This window comes from Gallinula chloropus, assembly GCF_964237585.1.
Source record: "Gallinula chloropus genome assembly, chromosome: 29".
In the NCBI taxonomy this organism is placed as follows: domain Eukaryota; kingdom Metazoa; phylum Chordata; class Aves; order Gruiformes; family Rallidae; genus Gallinula; species Gallinula chloropus.
In genome coordinates, this window is record NC_140114.1 from 1,187,785 (window position 1) to 1,208,155 (window position 20,371).

General features: G+C 49.5%; 2 protein-coding genes across 2 annotated transcripts; both read left to right on the forward strand.

Moving 5' to 3' along the window:
- Window positions 1-881: 881 nt before the first annotated feature.
- Window positions 882-1,181, forward strand: LOC311202037 (uncharacterized protein; the record flags this gene model as incomplete). The annotated part of the gene is made up of 1 exon (XM_084276559.1): window positions 882-1,181. One exon carries the CDS (start codon window positions 882-884, stop codon window positions 1,179-1,181), a length of 300 nt encoding a protein of 99 aa, XP_084132685.1.
- A 9,656-nt stretch (window positions 1,182-10,837) lies between these two features.
- Window positions 10,838-12,025, forward strand: LOC311202275 (uncharacterized protein; the record flags this gene model as incomplete). Its single annotated transcript, XM_084276825.1, has 1 exon — window positions 10,838-12,025. The coding sequence occupies one exon, from the start codon at window positions 10,838-10,840 to the stop codon at window positions 12,023-12,025; it is 1,188 nt and encodes a 395-aa protein (XP_084132951.1).
- Between the last annotated feature and the right edge of the window lie 8,346 nt (window positions 12,026-20,371).

The following is a 20,371-nucleotide window of genomic DNA, read 5'->3' on the forward strand; positions in this document are numbered from 1 at the left end:
ATATGTAAATATGCAACTGCCTTCAAAATCCCCTTATAAAGCAGGTTGGGTAATTCATGGCCTATTAACACGTTAAGGAAAAAGGTCATAATTGATTTTTCCTGACTGTGTCACATCGGAAATGCTAAAATCCAGACATGGAAGATAGATATGAATGTGATTACTTAATTGATTGTCAGCATTGCCAAGGGATGCATAATTTCTTGGACAGCCCCTTGGAAGATATAAAAGTTCGCCATCCCCTGTTCCTCCTTCATTCAGCATCAGCTCTCAGTGATCTTTCTCTCGCTCGCTCCAACGAAGGGTAAGTTACGTTACGTTGATTTATTTACTATTGAGCAGCAGAAGCTTACATGGGAATTCTCACTGACTAGTTCTGCATCCAGACCTGGTCTTTGTCTTAGAAATTACTTATTTTTGGTGACTGGGTGCCTGAATGTGTAAGCTATGTAAAGGCTTCTCATGGTTTGCTCACAGCAGGTGGGATGACAGAAGAATAGGAGTGATTGGAAGGCCAGGTCTGCAAAGACACAATCTTTGTGATCCAGCAAGGAATGGATTTCCAAACTAGCTGATGATGGAGGGAATGGTATCTCAGACAAGTCCGTGATGTTAAAGAAGTATATTCCACCTTAGAAAGCCAACAGTAGCATTTTGGTAGGGGAATTCTCATTGGAGCTGGACTATCATTGCACATCCCCCAAAAGAGAAGGCAATATCACCTCCAGGGTGGAGCTATCGCATAAATAGATGAACACAAAGCTTCCTAGACCGCTACAGAGAAAGAGCCAAGGGAAACACAGAAGGTTATGGTGGGGTAGCTGCTCCAGCCTGATGGTTATTCTTTTCTTCCCCAACAGCTTTGCCAATCCTTTGGAAAGATGTGCTCCCGCGGGTCCTGCCACAGCCGTGAAACCTCCTGCCACGAATCCCGCCCCTCCTGCCACGGATCCCGCTCCTCCTGCCACGAGTCGGGTCCCTCCTGCCATTACACCATCCAGAGGCAGCCTGTGCAGAAGTACACCTACTGCCCACCTGTGCAGCCTTGTTGCCCCCCTGTGCAGCGCTATTGCCCCCCGGTGCAGCGCTATTGCCCCCCCTGCTGCCCCCCTGTGCAGCGCTACTGCCCCCAGTACACCAAGAACATCTGCAAGCTGCCGCCGACGTTCCCCAAGTACTAGTGCATCAGGATCCAGACCCGGCATGAGGACCCACCAGCTCGCTCCTCCCTTGGATGCTGCAGCCACCGACCACCTCATCCTTACCAAACTCCCTGGGTCTCTGCCATGTGCCTCACCACTGCTCTGAATGAAGTGTTCCCCTAATTATCATTTAAGGTGTCTTTCTAATTATTCAGGAAATGTCCTTTCTAATTATTCAGTGTATAATTACTGTTGGGAATCTTACTATGCCATGAACTTCTGTTTCAAAGTCATCTGGGTGTGGGAAACAATAAATCTTACCATTCATGATACCTGCATCGTCTTTCAATATCTTTATTCACTTTTCCCTTTAGATTTTCTTTTTCCCCCTGTGTTTTTTGGTCCAATTTCCCCATATTCACAAAATACCTCAAGGTTTGGTGGCCAGTTCCAGTTCCCACATTCATTTTGGAAGAAAACAGACATAATTATGGAGGAAAAAGTTCTCAACTACCAAAAAAATCTCCATGGAACTAAAATGCTGAGCAGAACTCCAGAAAATGAGCTGGTCTACATAGATTTTTGTCCCATTGTTTTGACAATGATGAGATCAAAGACAATTGAATGCAAACTCTTTTGTTTTGGAGACAAGCATAGCTCATTTAGTGAAAGAGGAAGAGCTAACTCATGGTTTTTACTTGATATATGAATAATTTACTTCCAGTTCAACTTCAGAACTTGGTCATATACATATTTTCAAATAACTTAATACCCCCATAGCTTCTGAAAACAAGAGCCACAAACTTCTTTCTCACACTTCAGTGCTGCTTATTGCTGGTATATACCACATGGCAGAGAAGTAGGGCAGCCTGGAGAAGGACCAGCTCATGTAAGACTCCTGTGCACTCAGATCTGAGCACAATGGGTTGTTAGGGAGAGCTTGCAAACCAACAACTGCTGAACGTAACTGAGCAAGAATCAACCCCCACGTTGCTCTAAAAATGACATTTCATCACTGTAGGTTGGGCTTCCCTTACGTAAGTCCCCTGAAAAAGTTGCAAGGAGTGGATGATAACCCTTCAGAGCTCATGTTTTCCCTCACAGGACCTGAATTTGAAAGGGTCAGGAACATTTTTAGAGTGGGTGTAACCTGAGGACACCCCAGTTTCGAAAGGCTGTTGAGGTGGTGGAAAGATTTAAGAGGAACATTAGTATGATACTCCCAGGAAGGGAGAACTGTCACAGCAGCACTGGCTTCACCAAGGGGGCATCTGCAGCCTCCCATGGTTTTGGACCCACCACCGAGTCACAAAATGTCCCTGAGGAAGTCATGTCATCCTCACCAAACTCATCACAAGCAATTATGTCACCTCCAGCCTGAAGAAAAGCTGTGGGCTACCGGTACTTTGGAGAGAGCGTCTGCTGCAGTTAGCAAATTAGTCTAATGGGTAATGTTGCCCAAAGTAAATGAGTTGTGGGCTTCATTTTCAGAGGCTTCAAAGGCCAAGTCGAACAGCATTATAAATCCAATCCTCGTGACCATAATTTCAGCACTATTACAGCACCCAAACGCTCCCTTTCTCTGGATCCTTTGCTTTCCTACATCTCTGCAGGCAAGGTCAGGTCAAAAACGTTGTGCCTGATTTTGGGTGCCACAGGACAAGAAGGACATGAAACTATCGGAGAGTGTCCAAGGATGGGGAAGGTCTGGAGGAGAAGGCTCACGGGGAGAGGCTGAAGGTCCTGGGGTTGTCCAGCCTGGAGGAGGTTGAGGGCAGAGCTCAGGGGGGGCTGTGGCTTCCTGCTGAGAGGGAGCGAAGGGGCAGCACTCATCTTTCTCCTCTCTTTGGGGTCCCGGGACAGAATCCAAGGGGACAGTGTGAAGCTGCACCAGGGGAGGTTTAGGGTGGGTGTCAGGAAGAGTTTCTGTGCTGAGAGGGGGGTTGGGTGTTGGCACAGGCTCCTCAGGGAAGGGGTCACAGCCCTGAGCCTGTGTGGACCCAGGAGTGGGACTCGATGGGCCTTACAGGTCCCATCCAGCTCGGGAGATTTTGTGATTCTACAATTCTAAGTTTAAGAAATCAGTGAAAGGAAAGAGAATCAAAGAATCCCAGACTGGTCTGGGTTGGAAGGGACCCCAAGGGTCACAGAGCTCCAACCCCCCTGCCACAGCCAGGGACACCAACCTCCAGGCCTGGAGCTACACAAGGTTGCCCAGGGCCCCATCCAAACTGGCCTTGGACACCCCCAGGGACGGGGCACCCACCCCCTCTCTGGGCAGCCTGTTCCAGCCCCTCACCACTCTCTCTGTACAGAACTTCCCCCAATATCTCATCTAAACCTTCCCTCCTTTTGCTTTAGTCCAAGGAAACCAAGGAACAGGAAAACTACACTCATACCTTACACAGAACTCATTGCCAAACATTTTTGTCAAATCTTAAGTACTAAATAACTTTTGATAAATGTGGAAAAATCTGATGGGGTCATTCAAGTCACCTGGCAAGTCAAAGAACACGTGAAGAATCAGAAATCCTTTATTTTTTTGCTGTACAAGGGAACCAAATAGATCACACAGCATCGTGCCATACCCACGAGCTGCAATTGGTAATCCCATTTCCTCTTGGCTTTCAACAACACTTAAATTAAAATCCTGAGCTGTCACCTGCACAAAACGGTAGGCCTATCCCAGGAGTCAGCACTTCTTGGGATTTATAGACCTTTCTATCCCTGATGCAATCCCAGTTTCCTCTTCACAAGCCAATTAACACCTACGAGATTAGTGTCAGTCTCAAGGAAATGGGAAGGAAATGACTTCCAAAATCCTTATAGGAAATGCGTTAGGAATTACATACAGGGCAAAATACATTGTGTCAAAGAGGAAACACTGAGGATAGGATAGCGCAAACATCTGTGGGACTGAGCATGGAAACAATTAAACTGTCATTGCAAAGAGGTGTCTCATGTTGAAGATGGCCTTCTGGAGCCATATAAAAGGTCCTCTTCCCCAGTCCTCCTCATTCGCTCGCCTTCTCTTCCAGATACTTCTACCTGCAGCTGAAGAAGGTAAGACCAAGCTTGCTATTTCTGTTCGTGCTGAGAGAGAAGAAGCTTCTGCCAGAGGTTTTTATGGGCCTTCTGGGAGCTAGGACTTAGGCTTCCTTCTGCTTGCACCCCTGCTTTGCTCTGAGGCTGGTGTGATGAATGGTGGATGGAGGGATGGGGATCACCGGGCAAGGTGCCGCAAAGGCACATGAAGGGATCCTTGGGCAACTCAAGCTCTGTGCTGTTTCACAGGGGAGATGATGGGGTTTGAGAGTCTTGTGGGGGCCACTGCATCCGTGTGGAGGTACCAACTTCAGGAGCAAGCCCTGCAGATTAGGCAGGATGGAGGGTGCATTTGGCCTGGGCTAGGGAGGCAAAAAGGAAGAAACTGGCTGGGGAACTCAAGAAAGAGATTATGAAAAGAAAAGAATATTGAGAGGAGAACAGAAGAAGTGAATTTGGGTCTTCTCTAACCATGTTGACCTCTTGCTCCCCAACAGCTTTGCCAACCCTCCGGAAAGATGTGCTCCCGCAGGTCCTGCCACAGACGTGAAACCTCCTGCCACGAATCCCGCCCCTCCTGCCACGAGTCGGACTCCTCCTGCCACGAATCCCGACCCTCCTGCCATGAATCCCGCCCCTCCTGCCCTGAATCCCGCCCCTCCTGCCACGAATCCCGACCCTCCTGCCGTGAATCCCGCTCCTCCTGCCACGAATCCCGCGACTCCAGCCAAGATTCCCGCTCCTCCTGCCATTACAGAACCCAGAGGCGGCCTGTGGAGAAGTACACCTGCGATGTTCCCTGCCGCCGCCCTGTTCAGCGCTACTGCCCCCCTGTGCCACGCTACTGCCCCCCTGTGAGACCCTTCTGCCCCCCTGTACGACCCTTTTGCCCTCCTGTGCGACCCTTTTGCCCCCCTGTGAGACCCTTTTGTCCCCCTGTGAGACCCTTCTGCCCCCCTGTGCGACCCTTTTGCCCCCCTGTGCGACCCTTCTGCCCCCCTGTGAGACCCTTTTGCCCCCCTGTGCGACCCTTCTGCCCCCCTGTGCGACCCTTTTGCCCTCCTGTGAGACCCTTTTGCCCCCCCATTCAGCCCTGCTGCCCTCCCATTCAGCGCTATTGCCCTCCCATTCAGCGCTATTGCCCCCCCGTGCAAAGCTATTGTCCCCCTGTGCAAAGCTATTGCCCCCCCGTGCAACGCTGCTGCCCCCAGTACACCAAGAGCATCTGCAAGAGGCAATCATCATGCTCTGAGGACTAGAACACCAGGATCCGGACCCGGCACCAGGATTCAACCATCTCACTCCTCGCCCAACGCCTCAAGCTCCTCTCCTTGCTCACCACTCTCCATGTGCTGCTTCTCTGCGTGGAAACTCTTTTAGAATGGTTGGAGGGTTAGCCTGGTGCTAGGGTGAAGTCTCTCAGCTTCTTGCTAACCTTCTTTCTGCCAATGCAAGCACGCTGCCTGCTGTGAGTAGTTTCCTTCTCGTTCTGCCGCTTCACTCATCAGCAAGACAATAAAAATTATATTTGAAGCCTACCTCACAGTCTTGGGATGTTTTTAAGTCACTGCTCCATCATATCTGCTTGTTTGGCAGCACCTGGTTTATCCTCAGGGTTTTAGAGCCATGGTGAAAATAGTTAAAAGTCTGAGGAATGCCAAGTAAACAAGAAAGCCAAGGAAAATGCCCACAGCACCCAGTGGTGATGCCAAGAGCCCTGCACCGCACGCAGAGGGCTGGGAGAAATCCATCAGGTGAATTCTTGCTTGAAACCAAATATTGGCAGATGCAACGGGGGTTCAAAGTCACAGCCAGGAGCCCAGGCTGCACCTTCATGTTTTTACTCTACATCTTCACAAGCTGCCGCTGATCCTGGAAATAAAACAAAGCAAAACCTGAGGGGTTTGGAACCAACCTTGGATCATCCTCAATTAAAGAATTTCTACGGCGTAAAAACGAGGGAAGGTTTCCCCAGGGTGATTCATCCATCCCAGGGCAGGGGTGGGAAATAGGCAGCGGGAGCTGGGCACTGCAAGTGCCTGGGAAATGATGGGTTGGTGTGTAAGTAATTGGAATTAGGTATTTATGGGTTACAGAGAAAATTGTCGTTAGAGAGGAACGGCCTTCTGAAAAGGAAAACTTGTAAATGGGATGCAGAGAGTAATTAATTACTCACCCGCGTTTGGGTTGTTGCTGCAGCTAAGACACGGCTCGTTTTTATGCACCTCTCGGCATCTGCACTAAAAACTCTTCTCCTTATTCATTCCTCACCACTCTGCAGTCAGTCAGTAAAGCTTTCCTGTCCACAGGAGTGGTTTTGTCTTCAAGTAAAAGTGTTTGCTTTCCCTTGCTGCCCTAGGCCTCCAACTTCCTATTCTGTGACTAATCACGGCCCATTTTATTTCCTCTTCCAAATCCCACAGACAGCACCAGGCCTGGTTATGCTCAAGCTTCATGTTCCAGTTAACTTGAGGATAAGAAATGACAGCAATAATGGGGAAACAAGAATCAAACTGGTCCTTAGCTTAGCTTAGCTTCACTCTAACTTTGGTCTTATCCCACCCATCCAGAGGGACCGGGAAAGGTAGGCCTGGGTGAAGCAAGTGAGGTTCAGCTCTGTGACGTGTCAGGTCTTGTGCTTAGGCCGCGGGAATCCCAGACATACATACGGACTGGGAGAAGAGTCCTGGAGAGCAGCCCTGCTGAGAAGGACCTGGGGGTTCTGGTGGACAAGGAACTTAACGTGAGCCACAGTGTGCTCCTGAAGCTCCAAAGGGCGACGGGATCCTGGGCTCCATCAGCAGAGGGGTGGCAGCAGGGACAGGGAGGGGATTGTCCCTCTCTGCTCTGCCCTCCCCAGCTGGAGTCCTGTGTCCAGAGCTGGGGCCCAACACAAGGAAGATGTGGGGCTGCTGGAGAGGGGTCAGAGGAGCCACGGGGATGCTCAGAGGGCTGGAGCAGCTCCCCATGGAGAGAGGCTGAGGGAGCTGGGCTGGGTCAGCCTGGAGAAGAGAAGGCTGTGGGGGGACCTCACTGCAGCCCCCCAGTCCCTGAAGGGAGCAGAGGAACAGGAGGGGAATCAGCTTGTTAAAGGGTGGATAATGGCAGGACAAGGGGGATGGAGTGAAGCTGGAGGAGGGAAGGGTGAGAGGAGAGATTGGGGGGAAGTTCTGTCCAGAGAGTGGTGAGGGGCTGGAAGGGGCTGCCCAGAGAGGGGGTGGGTGCCCCGTCCCTGGGGGTGTCCAAGGCCAGTTTGGATGGGGCCCTGGGCAACCTTGTGTAGCTCCAGGCCTGGAGGTTGGTGTCCCTGCCTGTGGCAGGGGGGTTGGAGCTCTGGGACCCTTGGGGTCCCTTCCAACCCAGACCAGTCTGGGATTCTATGATTCTACCCTATCCTATCCTATCCTATCCTATCCTATCCTATCCTATCCTATCCTATCCTATCCTATCCTATCCTATCCTATCGTACCCATTCCTATCCTGTCCTACTCCCAGCTTTTGTCAGCCCTGGAGACGTTTGATACCTGGAAACTCAAAGACCTAAGCCTCTAGGAATGCTTTATCTCATTAGAGTTGTTTGTTTTCTTTAATCAGAGACTGTAGACATTTAGCAAGAGAGGTCCTCTTGCCTAACGGTCTAGATAGCTTAGAGGAACATTTCTTCTCCATTGAGCACGCATTAAATAATGTAACAGCGGATTTCCACAACCAGGATAAACCCTCAGCAAACCCTGCAGGATTAATGAGGAGGAACTTGCCTTAGCTGCTCCGCGGTGAGGATTGCTTCACGGCAGCCGTCATCCTCAATCCAAACAGAGCGGTGTTACTCTGGGCATCTCACAGATCCTGCGAAATCACAGAATCACAGAATCACAGAATCTTAGGGGTTGGAAGGGACCTCAAGAGATCATCGGGTCCAACCCCCATCATCGGGTCCAACCCCCAAATCAATTCACTCAATGCAAAATTTAATTGGGAAGCCTTATTGGATCTAATTTGAATATTTCTCTTTTGTAGAATTACCCCTGTAAAGTCAGTTATGGGTCTCCCAGCTGCCTATGTATGTGTTTCACATGGATTAGGGCATCTCAGATGTTCACATCCAGGTCTAACAGCACCAGTAGTTTTTTTTGACTCAGAGGGATGCTGGATGGGCCAATGCACCAGATCCATATGAAGTCATGAAGAAAACAGACTCATTTTGACCAATATCTCTTGGATTCCAGAATCCCCCCCACCTTTCTAACACCAGAGCCTCCTACCGTTGCTCTGCAGGTTCAGAAATCCCGTCCTAGCCATCTCCCAGGTTGCCATAAGCCTCCTTTATTGTTAGCTGAGATGCAGGTACTCAACTGGTGCAAATCTCCATCACTAATTAGATGATAATGTGTGGCAGTGACCTAGTCTAACCCAGTCATTAGAGTGAAGCCAAACTCAATAGGAAATGAAGCCTATGTTTTAGTGGACAGGAACATTGACCTTGGAAAGAGCTTGAATGGAGAAGAGGTGACTTCATGGTCCCTTTAATTCTTTAAAGCAAGACTGGGTAGCTTTCTAAAAGCTGAGATGTAGCCAAACAAACAGAGCAGGTACCCAACAGGAACCAAGGGGAAACAGATGCTTTACATCATCAGAAGTCAAACAGAAGGTTCATGATCATCTGTCCTGTCCCCAGTGCCTGTGATCCGGATCACATTGTGTTTCTATATCAACACAAGCAGCCTGAATCCCCTCCCCTTCACCTCAGCAGAAGTTGGGATGTCCCCAGTGAAGCTGCGTGCAGTAGAGCAGGGTGGTCAAGCATCCTTCAGTGCTCTGCTGCCAGAGGTGCACGGCCCCACAGCAGCAGGAGCAGCCATCCCACTCAGGGTGATCTCAGAAACGAAGTATTTAATCACATTAGTCATGGTCTTGGGTCCCGTGAACTCCCTGTGATTGGAGAGATAATTTAATCTTTGGAAAAGACATGGTTTAATTTGAAATTCTAAAGATGCTCAGGGCATCATGTGAGGCCTTCAGGCTTTCCTGTGAAAGAAATATTAACGCCATTAATGAATAATTGCAACGTGATCATTAACATCAGCACTCATGACTGTCAATGGGTGACTGGGAGCCGAGCGTGGAGTTATTCCAAAAATCACATCCGTAAGCGGATCTTTCATTCCTCAAGGTCATACTGGAGCTTGAAAGAAAATTGAATAGGAATTTTGCAGATCAAATTATGCAAGGCAGAAAACAGGATGGAAAAATGTCCAGAAAAGCTTTGTGTTTTGCTTTTATTTAGAGGTGTCAAAATGGAATTAGAAAAATACAGACTCTGATTTAACCCAAATTCTATTCCAGGTTCCCATGATGAACTCACATCGCCCTTTGCACCTAACGTTTCTTGTCTTTTCAAGGCTGAGGGCGTGTGTCTTCCCATGTGTGGGTGGGGTAAGGCAGCAAGAGGTGAGATGTCATCATGCAGGGATGGGGTAAGGAAGGAAAGGATGAGATGTCAAGAACTTTCTGCAACATATTCACCCTCTGATGTCCAGAGACCCCCAAAGAAAGACTCTGGGCTTCACAATTTCTGTGTTCAAAACCAAATCATGGGGCCATGGAATTGCACTTGCTGGAATTCAATATTAAAAAAATTCATCTCGAGGACTGACTGACGTCCAAAAGGCCTTTGCATGGCTCTGGAATCCACTGCTCCTCAGGCTTAATTATGATTTTTATGTTAATGAAGCACTCGCTAGCTCTGAACAAGCCACCTAGCATCCCGACCTAGCAGCGTTACCCTATGCAAAAGAGGCAGAAACATCAACTAAGCACTTCACAAGCATCACACGAGGATTAACTTGACATTAAAAAATTGTAAAAAATTCACAGAGCAAATTGGTAATGACACAAAATTGGGGGGTTGGTCAAAACCAATGAGGCAAAGACTAAATAGATGAAGGCCCATTCAACAAATAAGTATAGGCTTAGTGCGTAAATCGCGAATTACTGTGGGGTACCTCATTTCCGGAAGGCCAATTTCGAGCTAAATAAAAGGTCTCCCCGTCCCTTTGCTCCTCACTCAAGTCCACTGCTCAGTTAACAAGGTAAGTGTTACCTACGAGTGGTGTTCTTGGGTGGCAATGGTTCTCATTTGGTTTTTCATCCAGCCGTGAATTGAAATGTGCCTTTTTGTATCTGCTTTTCATAGGTTGTGGGACTGGGTGACCTTTAAAGGTTCCTTCCAACCCAACCTATTCTATGAGCTCTCTCTGAGATCCAGATTTTCCTAGCCTGTTGGTCTGTTGCTTGCTGCAGAAGACTGTTGGTTAGAGAGACTATAGTGGAAAATAAGCTTCTTGGGGTGGAAATTCAAGGAGCAGTCTTCATGGATGAGCACAGGAAAGTTAGTTCCCAGGACAGGTCTAAAGATGCACAGACATCGCTTGGGTAGTGATGGGTGCCTTGATTCCTTTAAGGATCATTTCTTGAGACTCCAAATAAATAGGAAGGGGTGTGTGGTATAGCTATTCACCCATGGGCCTTGACAGCAGCATCTGTATATCCAAATAAACCACATACTTGGAAGGATGGGTTGTATCTGAGAGTATACACTGTGTTTCAGGTCCTCGCTCCTTCGAGCTTTGACTAACCACCCTACCAACAACATGTGCTCCACTGGATGCTGTTCTACTGGATGCTGCTCCGTCGTGAAGAGCAAAACCGTGTGCTGCAGCCCATGCCAGAAGACTGTCTGCTGCGACCCGTGCCAGAGGACCGTCTGCTGCGACCCATGCCAGAGGACCATTTGCTGCAACCCATGCCAGAGGACTGTCTGCTGCAACCCCTGTCAGCAGTCCATCTGCTGCGACCCATGCCAGAAGCCCTGCTGTGACCCATGCCAGCAGTCTGTCTGCTGTGACCCGTGCCAGAAGCCCTGCTGTGACCCATGCCAGCAGAGTGTTTGCTGTGACCCATGCCAGAAGCCCTGCTGTGACCCATGCCAGCAGAGTGTTTGCTGCGACCCATGCCAGAAGCCCTGCTGTGACCCGTGCCAGCAGACTGTCTGCTGTGACCCATGCCAGAAGCCCTGCTGTGACCCATGCCAGCAGACTGTTTGCTGTGACCCATGCCAGAAGCCCTGCTGTGACCCATGCCAGCAGTCCTGTTGCTGTGACCCATGCCAGAAGCCCTGCTGTGACCCATGCCAGCAGACTGTTTGCTGTGACCCATGCCAGAAGCCCTGCTGTGACCCGTGCCAGCAGTCCTGTTGCCGTGACCCATGCCAGCAGTCCTGCTGTGACCCATGCCAGAAGACCTGCTGCGACCCATGCCAGCAGTCCTGCTGTGACCCATGCCAGAAGACTTGCTGTGACCCATGCCAGCAGTCCTGCTGTGACCCATGCCAGAAGTCTTGCTGTGACCCGTGCCAGCAGTCCTGCTGTGATCCGTGCCAGCAGTCCTGCTGTGACCCGTGCCAGAAGAGTTGCTGTGACCCTTGCCAGCAGTCCTGCTGTGACCCATGCCAGAAGACTTGCTGTGACCCTTGCCAGCAGTCCTGCTGTGACCCATGCCAGCAGTCCTGCTGTGATCCGTGCCAGCAGTCCTGCTGCGACCCTTGCCAGAAGACCTGCTGCACCAAGGTGTGCCAGAAGACCATCTGCTGTGGCCCGCGACCTTGCTGCTGCTGTGGTTGCTGCCCATGCTGCTGCCCTGGATGTGTGTCTTGCTGCTCCTATGTGGTGAAGAAGAAGCCCGTTGTGGTGTGCTGCAGCCCCGTGCAGTACTGCTCTCCCATGAGGAAGTACTGCATCCCCATCCAGCAGTGCTGCTCCGCAATCAAGAAGTGCTGCTGAGCCAACTCCGAGGAGCAAAAGCAGCTCTACCAGCTCCCATCTCTGGCATGCAACAGGAACAGGCACAAGGAGATGAAAACCTGCTCATTTGCATCTGGTTCACATGATGATGGAGTCAACGCCTAGTGATGTTCTTCTTCTTTTTTCCAGACTTAAACTGTCTTCTTTCTGTCCTTTAATTACTGGGTATCTGCAATGCCTTTGAATAGATCACCCACTGTATAAGGCTGTTAGATGTTAGCGGGGCTGTTCATTCTCTTCTTGGTGTATGGGACTTGGGATACCTGTGTGACCATTCTTCATTTTCTCTCTTGACTTGTAGACAATAAAACTTGGCATTTAGCAAAACACAATATCTTGCCTTTTGGTTGTTTTTACATCACTTTTCCCAGGACTTTTCCTCATCCTGGTGCCACTTTCTATGCCTTCAGCCCAGGTCTTGCGTGCTACACATGTGCTCCCATGGCACAGCAGAACAAACAAGCTGGAGAGGGACTTTTTTACAAGGGCATGTAGTGACTAGACAAGGGGTGATGGTCTTCAGCTGAAGGAGGGGTGATTTAGATGAGGTATTAGGAAGAAAGTCTTACCTGCGAGGGTGAGAAAGCCCTGGCACAGGGTGCTCAGAGAAGCTGGGGCTGCCCCTAGTTCCCTGGCAGGGTTCAAGCACAGGTTGGATGGGGCTATGGGTACCCTGGGCTGGTGGGGATGTCTGTGTCCATGGGAGGCCACTGGAGCTGGATGACCTTTAAGATCCTTCCCAACCCAAACCATCCTACAGTTCTATGATTTAGACACCACGCTTCCCATTGGCATAAATTAGGTCATGTCTAAAGACAGCGAGCAGAGCAGAATGATCCTTTCTTGTAGCTACTGATCATCTGCCATGGCTCAAGTTTTACTATAAAACTAAATGGTTAAGGTAAATAAAACCCCAGAGACAAAGACTGGATGAAGAATGCGTAATTCCACCATCTGAAAACACCCCAGTCCATAAGATGTACAGGAACTCACAGCTGATACTGGAATAGGCATTTAAATAGGTACTAAGAGGAATTCACTACTCACAGAACAGCAGGCACTGTCTTCTTCCACTACCATCTTCATTAATAAAATCCCAGAAAACACCTTCAACCAGTACATTATTTTTTATGTGAGCAGAGATTTTTCATATGTGACATTCCTGGATTACAAGCAGTGGAATGAAATCCAGGTGTTGGCGTAGGACTCAAAAGCTTCATTCCTAAAATAGCACACAGATGAGTCAACAGCCCTTTCCTACCTGTCTGGGACTTCCTTTACTATTAAAATTCAGGACTCAGCTCTGAATTGCACGTCTCAGGAAAATGCCTTGAGCGTTGCCTTGATTGCCTCCCTCAACCAAATCTTCAGAGCATACGCAGAGTTTGCATTAGGATAATCTTCTCCACCAGCTTAGACTCTTCTGAAAACATTGCTCAGGTCTTTAGGAGTTTCTTATGAGTAGGTAAATCAAGTACAACACGCTGGCAAAAGGATATCCTACACTATACCATACTATATCAGAAGGGTGTTCTGATTCCTCACCGTTCACAAAGCTACTGCACCTCTCAGATTCCTGTAACCACCATGGAAGCTTACAAAGACATCATGGCACAGGATACATAAAGCCAGGATCTCCTCAATATCTACAAAAACCTTTTAGCAGCAGCCTTGCAGGGTTCACATCAGTTTCAAAGAAAGATGTGGACCTGGTGGAGCAGATCCAGAGGAGATCACAAAAATGATCCAAGGGCTGAAGCACCTCTCCTATGAGTACAGGCTGAGAGAGTTGAGATTTCTCTGCTTGGAGAAGAGGAAGCTCCATGGAGACCTTATTGCAGCTTCTCAATGCTTAAAGGAGGCTTACAAGAAAGTTGGGGACAGGCTTTAATAGGGCCAATGGCAATAGGAGACAGGGGAATGGTTTTAAACTAAAAGAGGGGAGATTCAGACTAGATGGAAGGAAGATAATTTTGACCCTGAGGGTTGGTAAGACACTGGAGCAGGTCATCCAGAGAGGTGGAAGATCACAGAGTCACAGAATCACAAGGTTGGAAAAGACCTTTGAAGATCATCAAGTCCAACCATTCCCATCCTAAGCTAAACCAGATCCCTGAGACCTCATCTACCCTTTTTTTGAACACAGCCAGGGAAGGTGACTCAGCCACATCCCTGGGGTTTCCCGTGATGTCTAAAAAGGTTTTCAAGTTACAGAAGCCCTACACTTGAGGGAGGCCGACTCACACCTTTCCACAGTAACACCTTATTCCCCAACTACATTCAAGGTCAGTTTGGATGGGGCCCTGGGCAACCTTGTGTAGCTCCAGGCCTGGAGGTTGGTGTCCCTGCCTGTGGCAGGGGGTTGGAGCTCTGTGGCCCTTGGGATCCCTTCCAACCCAGACCAGGCTGGGATTCTGTGATTCCATGGATGGAGCTCTGGCTCTGAGCAACCTGATCTGCTTGAAGATGCCCTTCATCATTGCAGAGAGGTTGGATTAGATGGTTTCTGAAGGTCCCTTCCAACCCAAACTACCCTGTGATTTCATGACTCCAACATGGATCATCTTGGCCAATATGACGACAATAAAGGCTGATAAAAAAGCAATGAATGACTTATTAATTGGATGGCGTGTTTGAGCCCTTACATGGAGAGGGCATTGCTTCCTGCAGGCAGGTATCTGGCCATTATCATGTGACCAAACAATGCTCCCCTAGGGACAATTCCAGAAGAGACACCCAACGTCATCAGAGACCATGTTCGCACATTGGGAAGGAACTACGTGTCCCAGTCACCGGAGATCAGCTGCCACCACTCCAGCCTCACATTCAGAGTCAGATGAACGTGACAGCACCTTTTATTTGCCATTAGGAGATGCCACCTCAGCATCTTGGGACTCTCACGTTACTCTGGTGTCACTTCTCATCACATGAAAATTCCATTGGCGCCCTGTCCTTCTCACATGGTGCTGTCTTGGCTCTGCTCTCCCATCCCCAAACCTGCTTCATAATATCTACCTTGGCTCCATCTTCTACCCGTTCCCTCCTGACTGTTCAGTCAAGCTTTGCACACAAAGCTGCAGCCAACACAACCTTAAACAATGGCTGGAAAAGTCCAGGTGGGTGCCTGGACTTATGAGATATTAGCCGAGCTCCCAAGGTCCAGGGGAAAGGCATGGAGAAATGGATTGGATTCCCAGTCTTGAACCTCATGATTGCCTACAGTGCCACAGAATGAAACTGTTGTGGTGAAACACCCAAATGTGGTCACCATGAAATCCATTAAATTAAACACAAGTTGCCTTGGTCTCACAGAAATAAACTCAGAAAATAAAAGTATACAGAAACAGCACACTAAAAAGCCAACATGTGTGTGCTACTGGTTTGGAGACTGCTTGATTGAGACTTAATCCATCCCTTCCCTGGTTGAAATTTTTTTTACAAATCAATTCTTAGTAGCTTACCATAAATAAAAAGTAGGGACTGGGGGGAAGACCAAGTACCATGGAGACCCAAGAACAAGACTGAGAAAGGAGGAACTCTTCAGTCTTAACTTTGACCTCAGGGGCAGGAAACAAAAGGACTCACATTGGCCAATAATTTCCACTGGTTCCCCCAAAATCCCATCCAAGTGCAGAGCAGGCCACGCAAGCAGTGACCTTCCCAAGTTCCAGGCATGGTTCTCCCACTGCTTCAAGGCACATTGTTAAGAGTCTCTGCGTCCCCAAGGTCATTCCTTGGATAGGAATACCTCACAGCTACCTCCATCCCCATTAATGCAAATTCATTAGAAAATCTGCACCTGTTGTTTAAGTGCACAACTAATTAGGGTGCAGAATTGAGGTGGTGAGCAAACAGAGAGAGGTAAAGATTAAATACCAGAAGGCACGTGAGAGGCACGGACCGGGTGAGACACCGTGAAGTCAGAATTGCCAGAGAGTGCCTCATTTCCAGGGGGGTGGGCTTGAGGCGTATAAAAGGCTCCCCAGCACAGTGGTCTTCATTCGCTCATCTCAGCTTCTCCTCTCTTATCTTCCCTGGTCAACAGGGTAAGTCAGAGCTTGCTGCTTGCCTTTCTATTTGCACTCTGTGTGCTTTTGGAGGGAGCCAGCCAAAACTTGCTGTGCTGCCTAGTTTTGGGGCCGGTTTTGGGAGACTGGATTTGGGATCCACCTGGGTGGCTTCTTTGTGGTGGAACCAGTGCTGGACAATATGCCAACTGCACTGGTACCCAACAGAAAAGGGATTCAGGGACAGGCTGTCATGGGATAATGGGCAGTAGGGACATCCCGAGCCAGTTTGGCATGGGCTTTGGGATGAGCATGCTTCAGGCTACCTAAGTGATTGGGAGATGCAGGCAGAGAAAAAGAGACTGTCTCTGTTCCTTCCAGCTTTGCCTACACCACTACCAACACCATGCCCAACGGAGGCTGTGGCTGCTGCGGTGGAAGCTACTCCGTGTCCTGCTGCAGCACCAAGAAGTCTTGCTGCAAGACGCCGGTGTGCTGCGCTCCCGCACAGTGCTGCTGCCCCACCACCTGCTGCGTGCCCATGCAGAGCTGCTGCTGCATGCCCATGCAGAGTTGCTGCTGCATGCCCATGCAGAGCTGCTGCTACACCATGAACAACGGTGGCTGCTGCGGCGGCAGCGGCGGCGGCTGCTGCGGCAACTAAACCCTCCCAGCGCAGGGCAGGCAGGGCTGTGCTTGCCTACAGCTTTGCTCCTGGCTCACTCGGTGTTGGATATGGATGTGGATGCGGATATGGACCTGAACACTCCTCCTCCTTTGCTTAGAGACCATAGACCTTCTCTCCTCTTCTTTGTCTACCCTTAATCACCAAGTACTTGGAAGCTGCTTCCCACTGATCAGTGTGGTTTCCCTTTGCAAGCCCTCATGCTGCTGTTCATTTTCCTCTTGGGGTGTGTGGGATCTTTAATTCTTCACTGTTTTGCTTCAATCTGTCTTGAAATGCAATAAAACCTGTAGTTCATGAACCTGCAAAACTCCTGGTGGTTATCTGTTTGCTACCTGGTGAATGCTGAGTGCATCACCACACCTATCGCCTCTTCTTTGCATTTCTTTTCCCAGTTTTGGGGTGCTCCTTTCTAAACGGGGCTGGCTAGGGTGGGCCATGCCCCCACAAAGAAAATCAGGGCATCCCTGGGGAAGTTCTGACCTTCTGCCTGGGCCTGTTCAACATGAGCTGAGTGTCTGGTATCTCTGTGAGCAGTATTTCTCCTCTCACTGTAGATCTACAAAGAAGTAGGAAGGGAATAACAGATAAACCTGTAAAGGATGTGGATTTCTTCTGAAAAGGTTTGACACAGACACATCCTGACTAGGAAAGCTCCATATAGTTTGACCAGTTAGAGGTCTACTTCAAAGCCTACAGACAGTCCTTGTTGAGTACTTATGATGGGATCCTGGGGACATCAGGAGGAGTGTGGGCAGCAGGTGACAGGAGGGGATCCTCCCCCTCTGCTCTGCCCTGCTCAGGCCCCACTGGAGTGTTGTGTCCAGGTCTGGGCTCCCTGGGATCAAACAGCCAGGGATCTCCTGGAGAGAGTCCAGAGGAGGGACAGAGATGCTGAAGGGCCTGGAGCATCTCCCCTGGGAGGAAAGGGTGGGGAACAGGGGGAAATGGCCACTTCTTCCCGGTGAGGGTGAGGGAGCCCTGGGACAGGCTGCCCAGGGGGTGTGGAGTCTCCTTCTCTGGAGAGATTCCAGCCCAGTCTGGACACTGACCTGTGTGACCTGTCCTAGGGACCCTGCTTGGGCAGGGGGTTGGATTTGATGATCTCTGGAGGTCCCTCCCAACCCGTACGACTCTGTGAGATGGAAGTCTTGCCTCTGCTAAGATGTCTGGGTTGAAGTGTTACAACAAACATCAAGAAACCTCCACCATCTTCAGGGGGTGGCTGGGTTGGTATCAGCTCTACCACAACACAACACACCAGACCTGCACTGCAGTTCTCATTCCATGTCTAATGCCCTTTTCTGAGTCTCTTTCCACACCATTTCGGTCCCTTCTTTGCACTGAGCCCCACAGCCCACCCACCAAAGTCCATTCAAGCCCCTCGGTTGCACAGATGGCTGGACACGACTATCGTGGCTGGAAAATGCTCACCTAGGTCATTGCTTCTTGCAGATGCAGCATTTGCCAGTGAGAACTTTCCCTCTGGAGGCACAAGTGAAGTGTGCCCCTTTGATTCTGCCCCATTAATTCCTTGTAAATTAATCAGTTCTCATCAACAGAGAAGCGTATGCCTCCTCAGGGGGGAAAGGAAATGCCATGCATGTTCTTCTGCCCTGTCTGGGCAAGCTGCAATTACATGTGTTGCTTCTCCAGCATTTTGTTCAAGGAAATATTCCAGGAAATCCCAGAAAGGAGCTGGTTGTGTTTACTGTAGGGGCAAAGCAGGGCTAAAATCACAATCTGGTCCCCCTTGTGCTGTGCAGAAAGCAAACCAAGGCCCCTGGTAGCATCCCCAGGGCTGGTAGCAGCTCATCTAGAAGGATCCCTCTTTGGAGCCCGGCAGGGATCCCAGAGGATGTCAGGGAACTCAGCAGGCAGGCTGCACCATCCTGTCATTAGGCAGCACTCCTCTCAGGGTAATGTGGAGAGGTCTTCAAACGAGACCTGCAATTTCAGACCGTGGAAAAAATTCCTCCTAAATACCCCGTGTTGCTGCCAGCACTCAGCCCCACAACAGAGGGCATGGGAGGCAATGGCTGGTGTTAAACAAGCAATCATCTATCCCAGCTCCCTTGCCCAAGGCTCTGCCTTACCTTGACCTTCCTCCCTTCCCCTCTCCCTCCCAGAAAATGATTCCACCTCAGCAACGTCTCTTCCCGCGTCACTTCTGAATCTCTCCCTCCCACTTATCTCCATGATCCCAGTTAGGACCAGTTTTCTGTACCTGCAATTTCTCTTCCACCTTCATCTTCCTCTCACACTCTTAGTCCATGCTGGGCTCCTTCATTTACCACTTCCAGCACCCACAAAGAGTCCTGCACAACCTCCAACTCCAAACCCCAATCCTGCTGGGTCCCAGGGCTCCAGCACACAGGATGATTTCATGAAGCAAGGGGAGGCTGCAGAAGGGACTTGTTGACTTGCAATGCATCACACCCCATCCCAGAGCCACAGGTCCCTGCACTGCTGCTTTCATTAGAATGCAAAATATCCCAAAGTGGGTTCTTGATTCAGAGCTTTTGGAAATCTTCCTAGGAAAGTATGTGCTTGAGTCCTGGCTGCTTTGGTGTTGTCCCTTCCAACCCCTCTGATCCGGTGATCCTGTGATCCATGGAGTCACGTGCAGGTGATGCCGGAGCCAGCATGACCCCCCGACACATCCCAAACACGTGGCTTGCTCCTCTCCTCACATGCACGTCCCATGACTGGGAACAATCACACCTATTTTCACGAAATTTTCCAAATATTTCTTTCAAACACCAGCCTGGTGAAACAGCCCATCACGTGCCCCAGAGACACAAGCCAGGGGTTCAGTTTCGGCTCTTGCCCTGATTCAGCACCGAAGGCTGCTGAGTAAGTCCCTGAGCATCCCTGGCCCTCGCTGTCAAATAGATAGGAGGATGCATTTTTTCATCTCCCTTGTGAGGCTGCAGAGATGAAAAATTCATCAGGATTCATAGAAGCCCTTTGATTATCTGCAGGCTAAACAATTAGGAGGCTAGACAAAGGTAGTGATCACAAATAATAAGGCAAAGAGTAAATACCAGGGGACACGTATAGCTAAAAAGTATGGGTTTGGGTTAGTAAACAGGGAGGTTTGAATGGTCAATGGCTGTCTCACTTCCAGGAGGAAGGTGCCTAGGACTATAAAAGGTCTCCCGGCCCAGCTCACTTCATTCGCTCATCTTCTCTTCTCTTCAGCTCTTCTCAAGCTCCAACGGGGTAAGTGAGAACATCTAACTCTTCCTTTAAATGAAAGAAAGATGCTATGGAGCTCTTATAGCAGTGTCCAAATACAACCTGTGTATCTGGACCAGCGGGACTTTGGCTGAAGTTGGGTTCTTATGAACTGTGTGATGGGGATGAGCTTTAAAGGATGGAGAGGCTGCAGGAATATCAGCAGGGCTGTGCAGAGAAAGGGGACTGAGAACATTTCAGGAGGGCCCAGAGCAAAGGCTGCATGCACTCTGCTCTGGGATTCTTGCTCGGATGTGAGGGATACCCTGGTGCAAGTAGGGAGGCACCTGCATTGCAGGAAAAAAGACAGAAGAGTTAGGAGCAAAATTTACCACAAGGCAGCACTTGGTTTCACCCCATCAGATCTCCAAATTTAGCCTAAAAAGAGCTTTG